Source organism: Ictidomys tridecemlineatus, unplaced genomic scaffold, assembly GCF_052094955.1.
Source record: "Ictidomys tridecemlineatus isolate mIctTri1 unplaced genomic scaffold, mIctTri1.hap1 Scaffold_69, whole genome shotgun sequence".
In the NCBI taxonomy this organism is placed as follows: Eukaryota; Metazoa; Chordata; class Mammalia; order Rodentia; family Sciuridae; genus Ictidomys; species Ictidomys tridecemlineatus.
In genome coordinates, this window is record NW_027524892.1 from 827,640 (window position 1) to 852,602 (window position 24,963).

The 24,963-nt window shown below is 36.5% G+C and overlaps 1 protein-coding gene across 1 annotated transcript in view; it reads right to left on the reverse strand.

Moving 5' to 3' along the window:
* Window positions 1-24,963, reverse strand: part of LOC144374422 (uncharacterized) — a 42,214-nt gene that overhangs the window by 14,820 nt on the left and 2,431 nt on the right. The window contains exons 2-8 of the mRNA XM_078037263.1: window positions 21,825-22,240; window positions 21,186-21,390; window positions 19,712-19,834; window positions 9,875-9,928; window positions 9,464-9,518; window positions 2,147-2,210; window positions 1,774-1,880 (exon numbers count right to left, since the gene is read on the reverse strand). Of these exons, the coding sequence (XP_077893389.1) occupies window positions 1,774-1,880; window positions 2,147-2,210; window positions 9,464-9,518; window positions 9,875-9,928; window positions 19,712-19,834; window positions 21,186-21,390; window positions 21,825-22,240 (1,024 nt within the window). The remainder of the gene's footprint in view (window positions 1-1,773; window positions 1,881-2,146; window positions 2,211-9,463; window positions 9,519-9,874; window positions 9,929-19,711; window positions 19,835-21,185; window positions 21,391-21,824; window positions 22,241-24,963) is intronic.

A 24,963-nucleotide genomic window follows, 5' to 3' on the forward strand; every position in this document is an offset into this window, starting at 1 on the left:
AAAATCTAATTACTTTGGGCTTAATCTTTCATAGCAAATAGACTTAATTTACAGAGTTTCTTTTCAACTCAGCAACCTGAACCCCATAAAGACCTGTCCATTTCATGACTTACATCATCTGCTTTAAGGATCTTGTTTGCTACAGAAGTATAACTAGTGAACAAATAACCAAACCCAGAAATTTATAGAACTGGAATCTATTTCAATTACAGCATGTGGTTTGAAAAGGAAATAAAAAATGCAGAAAAATTTTAGCAAATTTATTTACCTCATCATCTCAGCAATCTTGAAATTTCCTACAAATATAACAAGTAAAATATAGCTCTTTCTTCATAAGGACAAGCAGATTGGAAATAATTACCTTGTACCAAAGAAACACTAACAATAACATTTTATAGTGATTGTAATTTTTCTAATAATCCTATGGTGTAAGACTGTTAGCATCATTTATAGGTGATAATGAAAATACAGTAGCCACCAGTACCCCAGCAAATGAAAAGTATAATGCCAAATGATTTGTATGTGGTGCCTAATTTTCATTGTAACCCTATGAATTAGACATTGTCAACATCTCCTTTTATAAAGAATTAAGTACAGTCACTTAACTACTGATTGGCAGATGTTAGACTCAAAAGCGCAGGTATGTTATTGGTCTAAGCCTATACTGTTTATATTTCAAACGTCTTCTACCAAAGAGTATTTAAATTACTGGAATATGACTTTAATTATGAAGTTTTATGGATGATATGTATATTATATTTAATTATACCATAAATCATAGAGTCTTTTAAAAAAATTCATCACAATAGTACAACGCTATTTCTACACTACCAAAAATGAACTAATTCATCAGAAGTAAAAACTGTGCACTGTATAAAAACAGAAGAAAGTATAGAAGTAGAAGAGGCAAATAATTTACTCAGGGTGCTTGACTAGGGTATTTTACAACCTTGTCAAGATCTTCCAAAAATAAAAAGGACTTGCTATGTATTCTTTATTTCCCTGTTAAGGGCAACTGTTTAGTATCTATTCCTCCAGGTCCAGGTTTCACAATCATATATGATTATTTAAAGAACAGCTAGATATATAAAGAAAAGAATTAACATAGCAAACAGTTACTCTAGAAAGCCTACTTACAATGTTGGTCTATGGCTAGCATCTGGGAACCTGGATTTCAGCAGGATTCCCATCATGCCCTGTTAAGAAGATCACTGTGCCTAAACCGTCCATGCAAACAATATGGTTTGTGCTGAACACTTGCTTTCTTCCTGGAGTCTGTAGTTTTGGTTCACGCTAACCCCAATAAGTGTCTTGTGCACTGAATCTCTACAGTGCTTCCCCAATAGACAATATTTTTTCATTTCACAGGTGTGAAAGAATGTTGAGAGAATCAAGTACATATTTGACTCTGCTGGGAGAGGACTCTTAGAAGTTTGGTTTCCTCTGGAATTTGCCTGTGTGCCTTTACCCTTTGCTAATTTTGTTCTTGTGTTTTCTTGTTGTAATGACTCAGAATACAACTGTGAGTACAGCTATATGCTGAGTCCTGTGGGTCTTCCTAGCCAATCACTAAACATGGGATGTTTTGAGGATCCCTGACACAAATAGTAAGATACTTTCACAATAAACCGATAGTTACCACTAACAGAATGGCCATGATAATTTGCTTAAGATTGGCAAACCTGGAGATGTTTTACCCGCCACTAACAAGTACAAAAGTAAGTTCCAAACACCTGACCTTGAATTATATAATGTACATTTTTTTGTACCCACCAGGCACTCTAGCAGGAAAAGAATTAGGAGACCCTGCTCCAGCACCACCTTCTTCTTCATCTTCTTCAAATTCCAAATGCTCTTCCTCACCAGGGGCTAAAATTCTCCTATATAAAAAAGGACAGAAAAATTAGTGAGCTACTCCACTTAATACACCAGCTAACTAACTAGCCACTAACTTCCCAGATAAGATGCTGATTATTAGGTTGATGTTGATATAAATGTCAATGTCAATCATCTCATTGCTATCAATGGTAACAGTCATATCACCAATACCAAATTTGATAGGGAAAAAAATACAGAAATATTTGAAAAACAGGCATAAAATAGATAAAAAAATCAGAAGACAAAATATGGATGCTTATTTATTTACCTTAATGGGCTAGGCTGAACATCAAATGGAAATTCTTTATTATATGTGAGAATATTTTTTAGGACTAGAATAAAGACATAGACAAACATTAGTCTTATATCTTAGTCTTACATGTTATGTAAGTCTTATATATTAGTTAGTCTTATATGTTATATCTTAAATTGATACTATTAATCATATTTTATAGTGTATTAAGCCACACATTAATATATGTATTTTAAATTCCGAGCTTCACTATCATTTTAAGACTCTGCAATTGACTACTACTGAGTGTCTTAGCAAAATAAAAATGTCCATAGTGGACTGCAGGTACCAGTATTTTCAGAGTACTGTAAGATCTCCAAGGAAAGTCTCAGAGCCCTCATAGAAAATGAACCATAAAATAGTTCTCCAATGTACAAGGTCCTAGGTGATATGGGGTACCAGTGAAAGAGAATACCTCTTCTCCTGAAGTATTTTAATTAAAAGATTGATACTGAAGATGACTAAATAAAGAGAAATAGATAATCACATCTTATTCTTTATCCTAAATAGATTTCCCTCAATACTTATCACACTGGTAAGGTTTGTAGCAGCAAGGTTATAATTCTAATATTCCTTTTATGATGAAATTTATTGTATATGTGTGCACACATATATACATGCATATATATATATGTGTTTGTGTGTATATATATATATATATATATATATATATATTTACACGTGTGTACACACACATACACACACACACACACAGCAGACTTTCTCCGCAGGGAAGTCATCAAACAACATAATGCTATCACCTCTTGTGTCCTGATTGATTACTTTCTGGCATGTAAGCCTACAGACAGATGTTCTACAATTCTATCTGTATCTGGAAAAGTATTTTATGAAATTTATTGTTTCATTTCCCAATTTATGGGTTCCTAGTGACTACCTGCAATTATTTCAAGGTAAATATTTAGCATTATTAATTGGGCAACCCATGGTTTTTACTCTAATTACTCAGACTTTAATTTTGGAGTCTTGCAGATTTCAGTTAAAAGGAGTATGGCATATTGGGTTCCTAAATAAGGAAATTCAAAAAGAACAGGTTGTAATTACATAACTTATTCCAATAGGAGTCAATCATCCAGTGAGAAAGAAGTTGGAAACTTGTACCTAGATTCTCATTACTCACTCTTATTCTCTCTCCCTTTAGCTCTTCTTCATCCTTTATCTCTTTCTTCTTCTCAACAAATGCACACCGAGTACTCACAATGTTCCAATCACTGTTTTAGGTGCTAAAGATACACAGTAATCAAGAACTCATATTTGGACCTTAGACCTTACTAAGGAAAAGTAGACAATAAATATGCCAACAAATAAACAAGATAATGTAAGATGTGATTAGTGGTATGAAGGATACAAACAGGATGCTGTGTAAAAGCAGAGAGAACTTGGTAGAGTAGCTAAGGTACACAGGGTGCCTTTCAAAACTAAACTGTAAGAAGACATTTGAGCCAAGACCTGAGATGAGAGGAATCATCCATAAGTGGCTCTAGCATAAGGCTTCCCAGGTATTAAAGAACAGGCTGGAGCAACAACAAAGGTTCCAAGTAGGAAACAGTTTGCCTTATTCAAGGCACAGAAAGGACTGTGGGAACTTAGGGGAAGCAGCAGGAGATCAAAGTAGAAGGTTTAAATCAAAACCTAGCCCTACAATTACAACAATAACTTGAACATTTACATAAATACCCTAATCTCCCCAGTTCTAAAATGAGAATGCTACTTCCTTTACAGGCTATTGAGAGAATTACAGCCTAAATAAATGTATACAAAATGGCAAAGGAAAATCTAAAATGGACATTCACTCTCTCCATGACCTTTTTGATCTAGTTGACTAGAATCCTAATATTTCTTATCTCACTAAGAAGTACTGTTTATTTTTTAATACAAGAACATCTTTTCTATACTTCTGCATGATCATTGTTACTAAACTATTAAATCAACTCAATATTAATAAGTAATATTAATAAATATTGATCACTTACACAACAATGGAATAGATACCAAGAATGGGGAGCAGGTAACAAAAAGATCATGTCTCACTCATATCAGAAACAAACACACAGAAATGATCATATTGTAATAAGAGTTTAATAAAATGAGCAAAAAAATCAACCATTAAAAATGTATATAACAATAATTTTTAAAAGCTGATCCTGTTATGGTGGCATGTGTCTGTAATCCCAGGTACCAAAAGCCTGAGTCAGGAGGACTAGAAGTTCATCTGCCTAAGCAACATAGGGAGACCCTGTCTCAAAATAAAAATAAAACAATAAAATGGCTGGTGTTGTAGTTCAGTGGTAGAGTGCTTGCCTTGCACATGTGGCAATGGGTTCAATCCTTCGCACTACATGAAATGAATAAATAAAATAAAGGTATTGTGTCCATCTACAACTAAAAATGTTTTAAAAAATAAAAATAAAAAAGACTGGAAATATAGCTCAGTGGTAGAGCACCCCTGGGTTCAATCCCCAGTACGTCAAAAACAAACAAACAAAAAAGTTGAAAAATATCTTGGTTATTAAGAATATCTTGGCTGAGTGTGGTAGTGCACACCTGTAATCCCAGAGGCTTAGGAGGATTAAGAATTCAAAGCCAGCCTCAGCAAAAGTGAGGCATAAGCAACTCAGTGAGACCCTGTCTCTAAATAAAATACAAAATAGGGATGGGGATGTGGATCAGTGGTTATCTTGCATTTGTATTGTAACAGCATAATTAAATAGTATTTTCATTTTTTTTGGTATCAAAGCTCTGAAGAGGACGTATTTGCTTTAGAATAATAGCTTTGTTATATTATTTTTACAAGTTAAAGTACTATGAAACATTTAATTTATGTGAATAGCTTTAGAACAAATTTAAATAGCTTTAAAACAAATTCTGTTTTACTTTCTATAACTGTATTATAGGTTTACATTTTCAACAACTATGGAATAACAGATTCTATTGTTCTTTTAAAATAGCTTAAACTTTACATAGAGTTTTCTTTCTACCAATACTAGCAATGATGTCTTAGGAGGATCTCAACAGGAGCTTGAATTTTACAAAAGACATTATCATAAGTATGAAGCATGTCATGGGTTGGAGATTCATTGGCTGATTTGGTAGGACTTACACACTTTGGATCACTACATGGCAGACATCTGATGCTACTCCACCATGGAAAATTCAGCACTCCTAGCCTTTCTCTTGGAGCACAGACCTACAAACCTCCTGAAGCTAACCCTCAAAAGATGACACACAGGCAAATATCAAAATGCATTTTGCTTTTGGTGACTGACGTGTTTCATTTTTGTGGTAGGAAAATGGGCAGCTGCCTCAATTTTGAAAGGTTATTTTTTAAATTATAGGAAAAGATTCCTTCAAAACATTCAAATCTATTTAACTCAACACAATCTTACCAAGTTCATACTACACTTAAAGCATTCAATAGGCTCTGGGGTGGGGGAAGAGTCCATTCATAATCTCTTTGAGGACTAAAACAAATACAAGTGAAAATAACACATGTGAGAATCTGACAATGGATAGTTAAAATGATTCTATACAGGAGAGGAGGCAGAGTTTAATTATGCCTCTATAGAGACAGCAGAGAAAGCTTTCAGGGAGAGGTGGGATTTCTGTGAAGCCTTGAAGGGTGGCTTAACAGAAGGGAATTTTGCAGGGTGGTGGTGGGGAGATATGCTTGAGTAAGCAGCAGTACATTACTGCAATTAACATAAGAAAAAATGGCTCAGACTTTCACAATCATAGTTTTAGTATTTTCAGACAGAATTTAAAAGATTTCAAAATGTTCAAGTAAAGAATACATCAGCCTAATAAACCAGCCAAGAGCTAGTGATGTAGCTCAGTGGTAGAGCATTTGCCTTATATGGGAAATGCCCTGGGTTCGATCCCCAGCACCACACACAGACGCATTAAATTTTAAAAAAACTTTTTTAAAAGAAAGGAAACCAGTTAAGTTCAACATATAAAAAGTTAGAATTCACTATTTTCCTTAGAACAGGCTTAACATTTTACAAAGAAAGCTTGAATAAGTATACTTAATCTGAAATATTACTAAATACCAATTTGTAGAAAATATTTAATTCCAACTCAATAATTAACTCACAACAAGTGCCCTGCTTGGATAAATTCCAAATTACAGAGTCTACCCTACTGAAATACAGAATACTCACTTATGTTTCTTTGAGAAGCAACAGCAAATTAAAATCATCTAAAAAGATAACTATCAAGAAGGGAAAAGTACAAATGAAAAACATTATATAAAGTATAATAAAGTGAATCTCCAAAATACTCTTTCCATTTCTATTCGAAATCTTTTTTAAAAAGCCAAAAAAGTAATAGATTTTAACCTGATCTTCAACTAATACATGGGTCAATAATTTCTTAGGAATTTGAACTGGAGAGCTGTACTTAGGAATGATGTAGTACAGCACCACTACAGGTATTACTAACAGCATAGTGAAAGAACCAATCCAGGTGACCCTAAAACTCATTGCTGGGATTTACAAGCTAGTGTCGGTGTTGTCCTTAGCAGAATGTTACTGAGAGGATTCGAGTGCTTAGCATATAGATGCTATTCTAAAAAAAAAAAAAAAAAAAAAAAAAAAAAAAAAGGGGGCAATTAATGAAAGATCTTGTGAGGCAATAGAAGTACTTGAGCATGCTCAGAGGAAGAGAAGAGATAATAAATATATGAAATAAACATCCACAGTCTTTACGGCCACTCTGTGTATCTATAAGATTCTTAAATTTTGTTTGGAAACAAACAACTAATAGGAAATAGTGACTGAATAAGAAGCCAAAATCCTAATAATTTTTATCATAAAAAACTGAGGGCTGGTGACATAGTTTATGGTAAAGCACTTGTCTAACATGCCCAAAGCCCTTGGTTCAATCCCCTGCATCATCTCTCTCTCTCTCTCTCTCTCTCTCTCTCTCTCTCTCTCTCTCTCTCTCTCTCTGTCTCTCTCTCTCTCTCATCCACACACACACACACACACTCACACACAAACATAATTTTCAGTAGAACCACCGTATAAACAACTGTTGCAATCTTTTATTTAAAGCCATCAATGTGTTTTTCTCAAAATAATCTTATATGTAGCCAGTCCTAAAAGATCATATATCATATGAGTCCATTTAAATAAAATATCTACAATAGGACAATTTATAGACAGAAATCAAACTAATGGTTTCCTAGGGCTGGGAATTGGAAGGGATTTTAGGGGGATGGCAAGAAGTGAATGACTGCTCATGGGAATAGGGTTTCTTCTTGTGGTGATGAAAATGTCCTAAAATTGATTGTGGTGATGTCTGTATAACTCTTCCAATTTACTAAAAAAATTGAATGATATGTTAAATTGGTGAATTGTGCTTTATATAAATTATATCTCAATCTTATACAAAGTATTTATTAATGCTTTTGAGAAATAAAGTTTTAGGTACAAAAAACTCCTAAAATTTGTGAGAAATATTACATTGATTAGTATCCTTATATACATTGGATATAGGCATAAGAACTATTTCTGAATATAAGTTGTGTCTCTTATAACATCTCCAACTCTTATGATCTAGGGCTGGAGATGTAGCTCAGTGGTAAAACGCTTGCCTAGCATGTGTGAGGTCATGAGTTTGATCCCCAGAACCACAAAGAAAACAAAACTTTATGATCTGGATTACATAAAGAAACCAAAACTATTAAAATGACAGAATTCTTGCCATATTCAGAAGGATGGTGTTCTGAAGAAATGAAATATGATCATCTAAAACTGTGGAAAAGCCACCAGAATCACAACAAATCCACTATGCATTCCTTTGTTGTTGTCTGTTGTTGTTGTTAACTTCTCTTTTCCAACCCAAACAAAAGAAAATCAGATCCCCTTCAGTATACTCTGAGAATCCTTTTTCTACCCTGGATCTGCAATACAATCACATTTCAGCTATCTCAATAATATATGTCTTTGTTAGAATTGCTATAATGATTTAGATATTGGCAGTTTGTGGAATTTATAGGAACATTCTATTTAGTTCTTTTTTGGCAGGGGGTACTGGGATTAAACTCAGGGGCACTTGACCACTGAGCCACATCCCCAGCCCTATTTGGTATTTTATTTAGAGACAGGGTCTCACTAAGTTGCTTAGTGTCTTGCTTTGCTAGGGTTGGCTTTGAATTTGATATCCTTCTGCCTCAGCCTCCCGAGCGGCTGTGATTACAGGCATGTGCCACTGTGCAAGGCTCTCTTTAGTTCTTAAATTAATTTTTTACCTCTTACTCAAAGCATGTTTACATTAAAAGGATTGCACTAGTGTGAACTGAGACACACTGACAAATGTTCTGAGATTTAGGCCCTGCTCAGTTACTGGAGATTGAAGTGAAACAGGACAAACAAATCATTTCATTTCTTTCCTCAATAGAGAATGTGATCACAAGTCTGAGACTCCTTTCTGTTTGAAAATGCTTTGATTTTATGATTCCCTACTTAAAAATCTTAGTTGGATAAATAAAATCTACTATTCCCTAGTCACATAAATGCACTGAGATGTGCAATCTTATCTCAATAAAAAAAGAGTACAGGAGCTGGGTTATAGTTCAGTTGGTAGAGCATTTGCCTTGCATGTGTGAGGTACTGGATTCGATCCTCAACACCACATAAAAACAAATAAATAAAATAAAGGTATTGTATCTGTCTACAACTAAAAAAGTTTTTAAAAAAGGCTACATTAACTTACATTCATTCAGTTATTCACACTGTGCCTTTGCCCATACTGCAGACAGTTTTAAGAGAGCAATCATTTGAAACAGCAGAAAGACTTTATTTGGGAATATCCTAACCAACAAGATAACTGAAGGAATTGTTTACTTTTTAAAATTTTGAAGAAGGGAAAAAAATGGAGACAACAAAAAAAACACTTTGTAATGCTTTCCCAACATTCAGACTGTAGTTTTCAATAACATGTAATGTGAATGGGCATTAATGACTGTAACCTTATATTCTCTACTGGACTCTACTGAAAATGTTTATCAAAATAATTATAATCTTATTAAAGCCATTAAGACAAATTAAAGGTTAATTTGGATATTTAGATGAAGTACAACATATATATTCTATAATAAAGATTAAATCCAAATGGTAATTAAAAATACAAATATTGTAGGAATTTTAAAAGCACCAAAAAAAAAAGAGAAATAAATCCAATCACTTTCTGTGCTAAACAATCTTAATATTCACAACAGATAAAACTCTCTTCTTATAGGAATATCACTAAAAAATATAAAACAAAACTTACTTGGTTCTAGCTTCTTGAGGTCCTCCAGTTTAAATTCTTCCTGGGACTGTGTGGACTAAATTTAAAATATGCATATTATATCTTTTCATTACAAAGATTTCACTGCACCCTATGTCTTTTAAATGGCAAGAATAAAATATTTAAAATAAATATATTTCTTGTTTTAAAGGTAGAAAATGAAAAGTTCCAAACTGATTTTTGGAATATTCAAGCTAATAGAAACAGAAAAAATTAGAATCATATCTTTTATTTCTACCGTTTACAAAATATGAACTAAGTCATTTAAGTGTGAGTTCAGCTGATCAATTCCAATTGTTATAAAACCCTTCTGAGATAATATTACTTTGGGCATGAATGTCTAATATCTTTTCAGAACAATTTAGAATAATTCATTTAAAAAAATCCATTTACCTGTAAAGCTGCGCTTTGCAATTCCAAGCATGTTGCAATTTTGCCTATGGTTTTCTGTAGGGAAAAAAAATGCTATAAATCCCAAGATAATTTTAACTGTCAGTTACTAAAATCAAGAATTTTTATTTATAAGAGATCTATAGGGACTGGGATTTTAGCTCAGTGGTTGAACACTTGCTTCACATGTGTGAGGCACTGGGCTCCATCCTCAGTACCACATAAAAAAAAATAAATGAAACAAAGATATAGTGTCCATCTACAATTTAAAAAATTTACAAAAGAGATCTATACTTCTTTAAATAAATTATTATTCCTTTTCTAGCACCTTGCAGATTTTAGAGAAGAGAATCAGAAGACAAAGGGCTGAGAAGTGGGAGAGAGATGAGTATATATTCTCTTCTAAACTAATATGCCACAACCAATTCTAAATCAAGTTTGGTTTGGTGATAGGTCTAGATATGATTTAAAGGGCAACAAAGATAGCCATTATGAAAAGCAGTGTGGAGGTTCCTCAAAAGATTAAAAATTGAACTGTGATATGATCCAACAATTCCACTCCAGGATATATGGCCAAAGGAAAGGAAATCAGTAAGCTGCAGAGACACCTGCACTCCCATATTCATAGCAGCACTATTCTTATTAGCCAAGAAATGGAAACCTAAGAGTCCATCAACTGATAAGTGGATAAAAAAGTGTTATATATACACAATGGAATACTATTCAGTCATAAAAATAAAGAAATCCTATCCTTTGCAACAACACGATGGAACAAGATCATTATATTAATGAAGTAAGCCAGGCACAGAGACAAGACCCACAAAATCTTATTCATGTGGAATACAAAAAAGCTGATTTCATAGAAGTTAAAAGTATAATGGTAGTTACCAGTGGTTAGAGACAGTAGGGGTGAGTGGGGGGATAAATAAATGCATCCTACATTTCAAAAGAAAAAAGAAAAAAATTTGTAAGTTTTTAAACATAAGAAATGATACGTGAGTAGAAAATGTTAACTGGATTTAAATATAACACAATATATACATGTATCAAAACATGTTACCCCATTTATATGTACTATCTTTGTTATCTGTAAGTTAAAATATTGACTATTTATTTTTAAAAATAGCTTTTTTTTAGCTGTAGATGGACATAATACCTTTATTTTATTAATTTGTTTTTATGTGGTGCTGAGGATTGAACCCAGTGCCTCACACATGCTGGGCAAGCAAGCACTCTACCACTGAGCTACAACTCTAGCCACAAAATACTAACTTTAAAAAAGAAAGCAGAAAATTAAAAAGGGGGAGGGCAATGAAAAGAGAGTTTTGACATCTTCCCTTCCAACCATCTTCTCATAAAGCCTGAAATTTACTAAAAGATATCTGAAAGATAGCACAATGGTCTAATTTAATTCTGATTTAAGCTCAATTCTGACTTGTATAAAAATGTAGGCAATATTAACAAAATTAGTATTTGTGATGAATGGTGCAAATTTTATAGTCAATCTGTTTTATAAAATAAGCTATAAAACACATGTGATAGGGCACAGTCCTTGCTTTTAATATGCTCATGTTCTATTATGTGTGATAAAACATATATCAAATCACTATATTAAAAAGAGAGACATTCAATCTATAAGCTTCAGCAAAATAAGTTCCTTTTATGTCCTAAAGGAAAAGAACATGATCTATATTAGGAATCCAGTCCCAAAGACTAGGGAGGATTTCCAAATCAAAGAGTTTGGAAAATTGTCAAGGTTCAATTACTTAAAATCCCGAACTGAAAGCAGAGGGATGGGTGTGAAAAGTAAAGTGAAGTAGGGCATAGTCATTCTGAAATGGACCTTTCACAAACTCCTTGCTGAGGAATCTAGGATTTCTTTAACAATAAGTTACATAGAAGTGTGTTTTTATTGTTCTTTTTTTTTTAACTGACATGCCCTTAAGAACACTGTTGTGAGCTGGGCATAGTTACGTGTACCACCTACTGGGAAGGCTAAGGCAGGAGCCTAAGAGTTTAAGGCCGGTGTGGGCAACACAGTGATACTTTCTAAAAAACAAACAAAAAACCCCTTGATACAGGTATGCAATGCATACATAATTTAAAGGAAAGGGGAAAACTGAAGGAAAAATCATTTAAGTTATTTCAAACTGTCTAAACAATATTCAGAATAAAAATATGAATAGCTAAGGTGGACATGAAAAGAGGAGATTCATGAGAATCATAAAAGAAATTATCAGGGCAGGCAGCTGAACAATGCCACTGAGGCTTCTAGGTCCTTCCAAAAAAGATATTTCTGAAATGTGTTTAGGAATAAGTCTAGATGATAAAAGCAAAGAACTGTGTAACATTTACAATGTAAACATTTACAATGCTTACAAAATGACATATTTTGGAAAAAAACTGACATGTTATTCTGAATGTATTTTCTGTATGACTTACAAAAAGTTTAGTAAATTGGGGATTTGGTGATTTTGTGTTTGGTTAATGTTCTTTGAAAGGTAAAAGAGTAGTAAAGGGAAGTAACAGTATTGTCCTGGCCTCTGGTGCTTAGGCTAGTGGACATTCTTCAATTACTGAATCTTCAACAAACAGCTAGGATAGCAACTCACAGAAAAACCTATTATTGAGCAAGATATGCCTCTCAGACACACAAGTAATAATATTTAATTATCTCCATAATCTTTTTAAAATTTCAATATAAAATCTTAGAAAATATGCAATTTTAATCTGAAAAGAGATTACATTTGAAAATTATGTTTATACATAGTTTGCAAAATACTCAAGTTTATTCATCCTCTTAAATAGCTATGTATAGAAACCAGCAGTAAGCAATCTTTTCTACATAAAGTCTAATATCCCCAATCATTATTGTTCAAATATACCACTCAACTCCAGCAAAACTAGTAAATAATTAAGTATAAATATAATAATCAAATAATTTATTAATAACAAATACTATTAATTATTAACCACTTATTAATAACTAATGAGCACTTACTTATAGGCTCTCCTAAATGATTGATAAACATTAATTTAATTAATCCTCCCCAACTCTGAATTAGCTGTGATCATTTTACAGGTGTGAAAACTGAAGTACAGGCAGGTTAAGTAATTTGTCCCAGTCATCAATGCCTTCTATACAAGACACAAGATACTCAATAAAACCACACACTTCCATCAATTCCATTTAGCTATGACTTACTATATTCTTTCAAAACTGATTTATAAAAGAATTTTGCTTGTATTGAGATGTATCAATGAGCTAATCTTCAAAATAGTAGTTAGCTTTTTTTCCTTCTTGACTTTAAAATCCATTTTATTTCACACTTCAAACATTTAAGATAAAAATGTTGTAGCTGAACAATAAGAGACCACTAACAAACTATTATCACTTAAACATTTCTTTAAGTTAAGCAAAGGCAATAGCTTTTTATATATAAATGTACTGAACTATGGCAAAATACCAACCGGCCTTATTCATAACTATTTTAAGGGACCACACCCAGCTTCAGTATTAAAAAAGAAGTGAAACACTATTATTTCAGCTGTGGCAATAACTTTTAAAACATGTAGAATTTATTGATGTCAAAAATCAAGTGCTTGCTACTGAAACAGTGTCACCTTCCTTAAAATGAACAGTTCAGAAAAGTAATAAAGAAGCACAAGTTCACATATGCCAGAGTATAAGTATTGACTACTTTAATTAATGTACATTAAACCAAGCACTGAAGTGATGTTTGATTTTTAGAAAGACTTAAATCACTAGCATTTTATTCAAATTAATTGCTCATACCTAATATGATAAGAAACAGAAAACAGTATCATTTTTAGAGTATTAGCTACTTTAGTTTGTCATTGCTAAGAAAATTGAGAGCTCTAAAGATCAGGTAAAGGTAAACATGGAATAAAAATGGACAATTAATGAGCTAAATTAATTTTGCTAAAATGTATTCAATTTATGTAATGAATAAAATGAGTTTAAAAATAAACATAATTCAGTACAGTCTTACTTAATCCAGACTTATCTTTTAAATATTTAAAAGCAGCCACTCATCTTCCATCTAGCTGTTGGGGGAGAGAAAACACTGGGGTAGAGAGAAAGTGGAAGTAGAAAGGTGGAATCGATAAAACATAAAACAAGTATATATTTCTGGGATTCTCATTACCACCAAGTTTGATTCAAAATAGGAAAAAACTTTCTAAGTGTCATGAGATAGGATGTTCTATTTTGTCCAGAAACTTACATGAGAAAATCTACAACACCAAAGTAGGGAATTCCATGGAATGAAAGCTTTTGGCAGCTTTTTGTTGGCCACTAAACCCACTTGTTATAATGACAAAACTATTGAAAACTGAAATGAAACTAAGTGAACTAATCGTGAGAGAGGATCAAGTAAGAATCATAAACTCTTGTTTTAACTAGAAATCTTTGAGAATATTAAAAATAGGAAATAAATGTGAAGTTTTTATTCTATCACCAATTAATATGGCTTAGACAGATTAGTAGTTCTGCTTTAGAATTCTTTAGATATAAAATAAATATTGGAAAAATGTTATTCTCTTAAAAATTAGGATTTATTTTAATAAATATAAAGTAAATATCAATAATAGACCCAATAAAACATTTATTCATCAAATATATTTGAGAGCTCACTGTGAATTAGACAGCAAAAAGTTTCATAAAGAAAGCACTTTAGTAATAAGATTGGTTTTTAAAAACCAAAAACATTTTTCAAAGTTCCACTAACTACTGAATGGTTGGCATAATTATATAACTTGTCACTGCTATCAATACATGAAATAGTATAAGCATAAGAAATATAACTCAAAATACAACAACATTTTTGCAAAGAATAAGGTTAAAAGCATTTTCTATTTTCCTTTTTGGAGAAAAATATTATTCAGTTTTCTCTCCAGCTTATGTATAGGCATAGTATTTAATGCAGATCTAACAGTATGTGTCAAAATTTCCTGTATTATGTTCTTTAGAACACTAGATCCAATGATTTTGAAAAAAATTAAATGAGATTTGAGTTCTAAGCCATGTGACTTTGAAGAAATCCTACACCTATAATCCAGAAAAACCATGCCATATTTTCTGGGCTTCTAAGGAGAAGACCAGCAATACTTGAGTTCTTGGTAACTGTCTTCCAAAGCTGTAAGATACTTCTCCCATGAGAGGTCAAAAGTAAAGAAAGGGTTTCCACTAATCCATACAGCATCTATAAGTGAATTAGAAAAAATGTACCTCTTCCTCTGAGTAAATGAAGCTCCATTCCAAGGCACATAGCATGATGAGTGGAGCACAGCTGGATTTCAAGACTACACAGCCCTAAGCCTGGAACCTTCATAGCAACTTCACAACTGCCAGAGGGCAGAGTCATTGGTGCCAACAAGACACAAAGTAATCGTGGCAGTGCTGCCAGGAAGATCTGAAAGTCTTTTTTGTATATTCCTCTGATATCCCCTGCATGCTGTGAATCAGAACTGACTTGAGAGAAGCAAGATAAAACTGTTCTAGATGAAAATATAACCTCAGGATGAGTCATAGGAGGACCCTAGTTGGGTTGCTTGGCAAGCTCTATTGGAAAGGCTGAGAGTTGCCTAGGGAAAAGCAATCAGGTGTCCAACAGTCACTAAACATAATAAAGAGAATCAGATGCTATTTTAAAAGAACAACTGCCCAGAAAACTCTAAGGATCTATGCATATGTATCTATAAGTCATTTTATGTAACTTAAATTTTGACTAAACTAACTTCATCTACAAAATGTACGTCAAACATAATCATTTCTTACCATCTTTACTAACATTTCTCTATTCTAGGCCATCATCACCTTTTGGCAGAACTATTATAATAGCTTCCTGATTGGTCTTCCTCCTTCCTTCTTGCCACCTTAGAATCAAGTCCCCATTTATCTAGATTAATAGAAAACCCATCATTCCCTGCTATAAAACCCCCTTGTGAAGGATTTTTCAATAGGCTTTTCAATAGCAGAAGGAATCACAGTTGCATTTCAAGTGTTTATGCCAACACTTGTCCAAGTTGGGTTAATGCCCCAAGGGGTAAACTCTGACCAACAAGAAACAAGCAATGGGACTCTTCTAAGAGGTGGTAGTTTCACATAGTAGAAGATGTACCATGTGACAAGACAACCAGCTCAGTTTTCTTGCAAGGTTAGGGCCTACTTGGTAGCATCTTTCCTCCTTTCTTGCCTTATTTATTGTTTTCTTTCATTCTTGCTGCTCTGGGTTTGTACCACTCAATAAAACCTTACCTCCAGTTGCTTTCTGAGGACACAGGGCCCAAGCCCTACAAATCAGCTAAAATGACCTTTTCTGCAATCCTATCACACACAAAACTGCTTTACCACACTTCAGATTCTGAAGTCAGACAGATAATAGTTGCACATTCTTAGACAAAGGTATTTCACGTCTCTTAGCCTTATTTTATTTATATATAAAATATGAAGTATAATAAAGTTTACTGAAATTAATCAATGTAATATAAATGATGCCAGGTACATTATTTATATTAGTATTTCCAGTGCTTAATATGTCATCTACTACACTGTAGGTATGCCTAATGCCTACAATGTTTACAATAGTACATTTTCTCTGTATTTAAAAAATTCCAACCAAGTAGCAAAGATTGAAAGACCTGTAAGGTCTCAATACAAATAGCCAGTAATCTGTAAAAACACATTAAATCTATACATGAATGCTCTCTGAAAAATGGCCCTTTACTACAAATAATTCACTTTACCTGGGTTTTTGCCTCTCCAACTTATCAGGAAAAACAATTAAGTCAAAAGTACAGATGTCGCCAGCTTTAGGCACAATATATTCCTGAGAGGATGCACACAAATCAAATTTCTGTAAATCAAACCATATTTCACAAGCACTAGGGGAAAAACACCCTTTAAAATGACTTCAACAAATAATGCTATAGTAAACTGTTACTGTAAAATGAAGGTTTCTTCATAGCCGGTGATTATGTTGACTTATAATTTCATTAGGTTTTCATAAGAAAGGAAATACAGCAATCAGCATATGGCAACATGAGCTCCCTCCCACCCCACATGAAGTCCCATGCTTGCTCAGGACTCTACAAGCAAGAAGATCATCACCAGAACTGAACACAGCCAATGCTATGCCTGGAGTCTGTGAAACTGTTATAAAGTTAAAAAAATTTATGGCAACAGTATAGATTGTCACAGGTATGATGTTACTTTGTCTGACAAAGCAAGAACAGCAAATAGAAACAAAATATTCCTATACAACCAGTGTTCAAAAGGAAGATTCCAGTTAATAAAATTATCATAAGCATTTATATTATTACAAGCTTTTGTGGATATATATATATGGATATTGATAGTATTCATGCATAAAACTCACAGGATAAAAAATATGCATCAGAATCATGATAACTCTGTGGTGGCTTAACAGGTAACTCATTTTAAAGGTTTCTCTTATGTTTTCCTTTATTTTAAAAAAATTTTCAGGCATATGCATTACTGTTTTGGGTCTCACAAATGGACTTCCACAAAGGAATCATTTGTTTCTGACACTTTTGGCTTTGGCAAAAAGTTGGGAAAATCACCACATTTCACACTGCTAAAGCCCTTTCACAGAAAATATTTCTTGTATTATCTGGATTAGACTTGAAGAACAACAATATTAATATTGTTAGCAATCAGTTTTACCATCTCTAATTTTCCTGATGATCAAGCCACATTCCTACATCTCTGATTACACTGATGGTATACGGGTATTGTTCTACTTCCTATAAATGTAAAAGGTAAACGCTGTGCCTTCAAGGGCAGTTATGCAATGCTCCTAGACAGAATTCCAAAAGTCTGCATCTCTTACAAGAAGATGCCCAATTGTCTAGGCAAATGTTGGCAACCTTGAGGAGTGTTCCTCACACTGGGAGTCTGTGCCTTTGGCAGCCACTGCAACAGACTGAATCTCAATTAGAGGCTTATCATATTGGTATGAAATGGTTTGTACTAATTGGAAAGCCTGCCTGTCTAGTAAATACTCCACTCTGTGGATTTTGTTTTGTTTGTGGGAGTTGTGGGTGGGGAGTTACAAAGGATTGAACTCAGGGGGACTTAACCACTTGAGCCACATCCCCAGCCCTACTTTGCATTTTATTTAGAGACAGGGTCTCACTGAGATGCTTATGCCTCACTGTTGCTGAGGCTGGCTTTGAACTCATAATCCTCCTGCCTCAGATCTCCGAAGCTGCTGGGATCACAGGCATGCGCCACCACACCCCCCACTCTGTGGGTTTAAGACCTAGGTTCTTTGCTCCTCCCCTCCCCTTTGCCAAGCATTTTTGTAAAGCCACATGTCAAGCGCCTATGAATCATAGGTTATTGTCCTTTACTCTAGAAGACACAATGACATAGGAGAAAAAAAAATAAGGGTTTCTCCAAGGAATCATGAAAAAAGACACATGAAAGTTTCCTTTCTTAAATCTAAGAAGTACACTAGGTACTGCTCACAGTCTTTACAGAGTTCTAAGTCAAATGGTTTCTGGACAGTGTTATATTGAAAAAAAAAAGTGATTCAATATTTAGACTTCTATTTAATGTTTTGTGCTTGATTTTTCAACTTTTGATAGAATATATTGGTACCACTCACTCAACATATGATATACAGAATCTACAACATCCAAAAAGAGATACATTAAGATACTAAGAAAGAGTTGGTCTGCTTCTAGATCAATATTACTAATCAGTAGGGAAATGCAAAGCAAAATCATAAAGGGATACCACTTCAAACCCATCAGGAAGAACTATCATTTTAAAAAATGAAAATCCTAAGTGAAGACTTAAACAAATTGGAACTCTTGTGCATTGCTGATATGAACATAAAATGATACTGTCTCTATGGAAGAGTTTGATGGTTCCTCAAAAAGTTAAACATAGAATTACCCTATAATACACCCAAATTAACTGAAAGCAGGGACTCAGATAACTTGTATGCTAATGCTCACTGCTGAATTACCATAATAAGTAAAATGTGGAAACAATCTATCAACAGATGAGTGGATAAAGAAAATAAAGTACACACATACAATGAAATGTTATGCAGACTTAAAAAGGAATATAATTCTGACACGTTACAACTTGGTTGAAACTTAAAGACATTATATTAAACGAAATAAGCCAAATATAAATTAATAAATATTGTTATTATTCCACTTATAAGAGATATTAGGTCAGGTAAATTCATAGAATCCAAAGGTATTACAGAGGTTACCTGGGATAAGAAAATACAGGAAGTCAAAACTTAATGAGTATAGATCTTTTGTTGGGGATGACAAAAAGGTTCTGAAAATGTGTAATGTGATGAATATTGTATACACTTATGCCAAGTTAAATGGTTAAAATGGCAAATTTAAAAAAAAAGATAACTGACTTTAAACAAAAGTAATAACAACCTAGGGTAGGCTTACAACACACAAAAAAGTAAAATGTATAACAATAGCAGCATCAAGATAGGAAGAAGAAAAGGGAAGCAAAATATTAAGTTCTTATACTTTAAGTGGCACAGCAAAATATCACTCAAGGGTAGACTGTGATAAGTTAAAGTTATAGCTTACTGCACTAAAATAAAAGACTTAAGTCTAATAAACCAACAAAAGAGATAAAATGAAGCCATAAAACATCAAGAATCAAAATATAGTCTGATCCAAGAATTTATTCCCTAGAGAAATTCCTTGATAAAATGCAATATATATTTTTTTATCATCCAGTGAAAGGTTTATTAAAACTTAATCAGAGGTACAATTAAATCAATGAAAGTAAATGGCAAAAGCACTCACTGCCCAGACTGGTGAGGTAAAACCCAGAATTTCAGCCTTAGCTCCATCGGCAACATACGGAATGATATTTTCTCCTAGAGGTGTATCTCTAAACAAGGCTCTGAGGATATTCAAAGCATGAACCTAGGACAAGAAGTTCAAAATTAGCTGTGGGTTAATAACTATGGTGATTCTAAATCTGTATATAAAATTACAAGAAGAAAGTAATAATATGCAAGTGAAACAGTAGATTTAATAAAATAATAATTGATAAAAATAATTTTTAGACATTAGTAAGAACAATGTAATAAAAAAATTTGATCAAACGAACCATAAGGAATCCTGAATCTAACAAACACATTCTTTTCAAGGAACATTTATTCTTTAAAATAGCCTCAAACAAGGAACATTTATTTTTTAAAATGGCCTCAAATATAGGAATTCATTTTTATAACATTAAAGTAAAAGGTAAAACTAAAGTGTTAGAAATTAGGATTTTGGTTACTGTCAGGGAAACAGTGCTGATTAGAAGAGAAGATGAAGGGCCCTTGGTGTCCTAGAAAAGTTCTGCTTCTTTCTTGTTACACAAATGTGATCACTTTGTGAAGCTGTAATGACTTGCACACTGTATATTATAATTAAATCTAAAAATGCATATAAAATATGACAGGGACAGCATGAGAAAGGAAGAACATAAGCCAATCTCAATTATGAACCCAGTGAGAAGCATAAATGTATATCCTTTCTAAAGAAAATTTAATAATGTATAAAAACATGTCAAAGTTGAGTTCATTCTCAGTATGCAAATATATTATATTTAAAAATCAGCATAAGTGCTGGGAATGTAGTTCAGTGGTAGAGCAATTGCCTAGCGTGTACAAGGCCCTTCAATCCCCAGCATTGAAAACTACAACAAAAAGAATAACATGTAATTCATAATATTTGAAAATTCTAGGGAAAAACAAAACGTATTTATCTCAAATGATGCAGGAAAGCACTCAACAATTGGTTTTTTTTAATCAGATAAAGGACAGATTAAAAATTTCAACAAATAACAACAACATAAAGATGCCTGCTATCTCTATTTCTAGCAAAATTGTGCTACAGGTTCCAGCAGCAAAATAAGATAAATAAAAATTTTTAAAAGACTAAGCATTAGAAAGCTAACAAACTTAGGATTACCTACTAGGGATACAATTATCTATAAAGAAAATCCTAAGAATTTATAGACAAGTCATTAGTTGTATTATAGCAGTGCAGGTAAGTTGCTAAACATAAGTACAACAATTACCAAAAAATCAATTTCATTCTCACAGAGAACAACACATAATATAAAATTTAGAAATATCATTTATAAGAAAAATATATAGAAATAAATCTCATAAAAGATTCATAAGACTTTTATGAGGAAAATACATTCATTCCTACCCACAAGGTATGAGAATTTCTGTTGCTTACCAGCACCTTGGTATTATGAGACCTTTACAGTTTTTACTTTTCTGTATGAAATGGCTCGGACTCGGGGGCCAGAGGCGGCACGACGCTGCGGGGGAGTGGGTAGCGCGGGCAGGCCAGGGGTCGGCGGGACCCGGGGACCGGGGAACCGGAGACCCGGCGCGGGAGCGCGGCTCCGGCGGGCAGGGGGCTCTGGCGCCGGGGGAGGATGCGCGGGCGGCAGGGCTCTGCCGCCGGCGCCAGGTCTGTGCGCGGGAGCCGCGCCGGGGCGGGGGGAAGGGGTCGGCGGGGCGGGGGGGGGGGGCGAAGGGGTCCGCGGGGCGGGGGGGGGGGGGGGAAGGGGTCCGCGGGGCGGGGGGGGGAAGGGGTCCGCGGGGCGGGGGGGGAAGGGGTCCGCGGGGCAGGGGGGAAGGGGTCTGCGGAGCGGCGGGGGGAAGGGGTCCGCGGGGCGGCGGGGGGGGAAGGGGTCCGCGGGGCGGCGGGGGGGTAGGGGTCCACGGGGCGCGGGGGGAAGGGGTCCGCGTGGCGGGGGGGGAGGGGAAGGGGTCCGCGGGGCGGCAGGCGGCGCCCCGGGGCGGGCGCAACGGGCGGGAAGGTGCGGCGGCCTCAGGCGCGCCGGCCCGGGTCGGGGTCGGGTCCCGGGAGGCCCCCTCCTACCTATGCCGCGGGCCACACAGACGGAGTAGAGCAGCGAGGACGAGAGGGAGAAGAAGAAGAGCGCAGCGAGCAGCGAGCGGCGCGGCAGCCACAGGAGCCCCCTGCGGGCGCACATGCTGCAGCCCGGCAGCCGCTCAAGGGCCGGGCCTGCTCCTGCCGCTCCCGTGCGCCGCCGCCTGGGCCTCCGCCGCCGTCTCCGGAGCCTCGCGAGCCGCCGCCGCCGCCACCGCTGCCGCCTCGCGGATCCCAGCCAACGGCCGCCGCTGGACGGGCCACATGAAGCGGGCGGGGCCGCGCGGCCCGGAGCCAGCGCAGCGACGGGGGCGGGGCGGGCGGTCGCACAGGGGCGGAGGGGCGGGACCAGCGCCGCCGGGCACTGTCGCAAAAGACCCGCGCGCTCGCCACCCGACCCCAGTAGCCCCCGCGGCTGCGCAGTGGCTTTAGGGAGCGTCACTAAATGACGACAGCCCCTCTCCCCGGGGGGCCACCGCCCAGGCTTGCAGGGAGCGTGTCTCAAGAGCCAGCCAGCTTGCGCTCAGGCTCCTCGAGAAGGGGGCCAAGGGGCCATCTGCAAAGTCTGACGGTCTGATAGCCCACTGCAGCAGAAGAACTGGGATTGTAATGCTTGGGGGGCTCGGCTTTCATTCATTCTTTTATTTATTCAGTCAATCAATTCATTATTTATTTATTGGATGCCAGATGCAGTTGTTGGTGCTGAGAACAAAACAGATTAAATCTCTTGTCTTATTTGAACTTATATTCATGTGGAGGAGAATAAACGCAAGTCAATCAATAATTATCTGGTACTAATAACAGATATGAGCAAAATAAAACAGGAGGATGTGTTGGCAGCAGGCTACAGTAGACAAGGAAGGTCTCCCTAAGCAGCTGACATCAGCTGAGACCAAGGGTGAGAAAGAGCCAGCCACAAGTGAGGACAGAACAGTGCCACCAGGGGGAACAGCAGGGCAAAGGCCCTGAGGTGGAGAAAGGCCACTCTGGCCCCAGGTTGAACCCAAGGCCAGCAAGTGAAGTAGGAGACCTGTAGACAGGTGCACATCCCACGGAACAGGGAACCAAAGAGGAAACTGACATTGCTATAAGGAGAAGCAAGTCACGCCCTTCCACGCAAAACTGGCCTGACTCTGAAGGCAGGCCCTTGACTACTGAGCCGTAAACTGCCTCAGTGGTCTCTCTGGACCCTGCAGCTCATTCTGTAGGCAAATTGGTGTCCTATCCCATCACTTTAGCACAGGACCATATCTAAAGACCAGCCTTGATCCAGAGCACCTCAGAAGGCAGTGAGCAATAGCTAGAGACCCATGGGGAGTGACAGTAGCACCCCACCATCTTCAAGAAGCTCCCAGATGAATCCAAGAGGCAAGTGTCCCCCATGTAGGCACATCTGAAACCAGAGCCCTGTCTTGGAATATGTCAGAAGCCAGGAGTGGGGAACTTTTAAGGGATTCTGTGAGAACCAAAATTAATCCTACTCTATATTCCTAAAGCAATTTGAACTTTTTCCACTGTTAACTTGACCCTTTTAAGGGGAGGCTATACAGCCAGACTGCCGGGGTTCTTTAACTCCCAGCTCTTCCATTCTTAGCTTGTGACCTTAAGCAAGTTAGTTAAACTCTCTGTACCTTAATACAATGGGAATGTCATTAGTGATGACCATATGAGATTGTTGTGAGGATTTGACTGATACATGCAATGCCTGACACATGGTAAATGCACATGGGTCTCGCCTTATCCAACAGCCCTGGGAAATGGGATGGGAGAGAAGAGGCTTTAAAAAGAGAAGCAGAGAATTTTGATTTGGATAGATGTGGGTTCAACTCTCAGCTTGGCCTAAACTTTACTGTGTGACCTTGAGAAAACCTCTTATCTCTCTGAGTTTCTGTTCATTTGTGAAATGCACCCCACCCCGTGCCACCTACCCCACAGGGATGTGATGTAGATTATGTGAGGTTACTGTGGAAAGGCCCTGAACCAAACTCTCTAAACTAATCTGATTTTGAATACTTTTTCTTTAGCCAATATAATAACTCTTTTAAACACCCATGTCTAAGAAATATTTTTAGATGCACAGAAAAGTTTTAACTTTTAAGAAGAATACAAGGGCTGGGGATGTGGCTGGCTCAAGCGGTAGCGCGCTCGCCTGGCATGCGTTCGGCCCAGGTTCGATCCTCAGCACCACATACAAACAAAGATGTTGTGTCTGCCGAAAACTAAAAAATAAATATTAAAATTCTCTCTCTGTGTGTGTGTGTGTCTCTCTCTCTCTTTAAAAAAAAGAAAGAAAAAAAAAAGAACAATACAACACATTTGTACACTCTCCACCTGAATTCAACAATTGTTATCCTTGCTGGCTGCGATGGCACATGCCTATAATCCCAGCAAGTCTGGAGGCTGAGACAGGAGGATCACAAATTTGAGGCCAACCTAGGCAATTTAGCAAGACCCTGTCTCAAAATTTAAAAATAAATAAATAAAAAGGATAAAGCTTGGTGGTACAGTGCCTGCCCCTGGGTTCAATTTTCAGTGGGAGAAGGGGGGCAGCAAGAACAAGTAAATTAGCAATCGTATCATATCCTTATAATTTCTGGTCTATTCTGTAGGCCTTGACAAGGAGGCCTTGCTACATCCAGACTAAATACTGATGACCAACCTCTGTTACATCTCTCCCTCTTTTTCTTCCTGTTTGGCAGTACTGGGGACTGATCCAGGAGCTGAACTGTATCCCTAGCTCTTTTTATCTTATTTTATTTTATTTTGAGCCAGGGTCTGACTGGCCTCAAACTTGCAATCCTCCTGCCTCTGTCTCCTGAGTAGCTAGGATTACAGGTTACTTTTTTTTTTTAATGGAAGAAGGGAGAAAAAAGATATCGGGGTCCCTGTCTCAATTCCCCCCATCATGCTCCTTTTTCATCTCCAAGTTAAGTTTCCAGCTCACCTGGGTATTTGTTTTTCATTCATTCCTTCCCTGGACTGCTCAATCCCTCCATCAAACAGACTTGAATTCTGCTTCCTGCTCGAGTGTTACCTCTCCCAATACTTTCCTCCAAGGGAGCTTCCCTGTCCCCAGCCTCTCTGTCCATCCCTGGCCCGTCTGTGGCATTTTTCATCCCCTGGCATCGTATGGTCCATGCATGTATTCA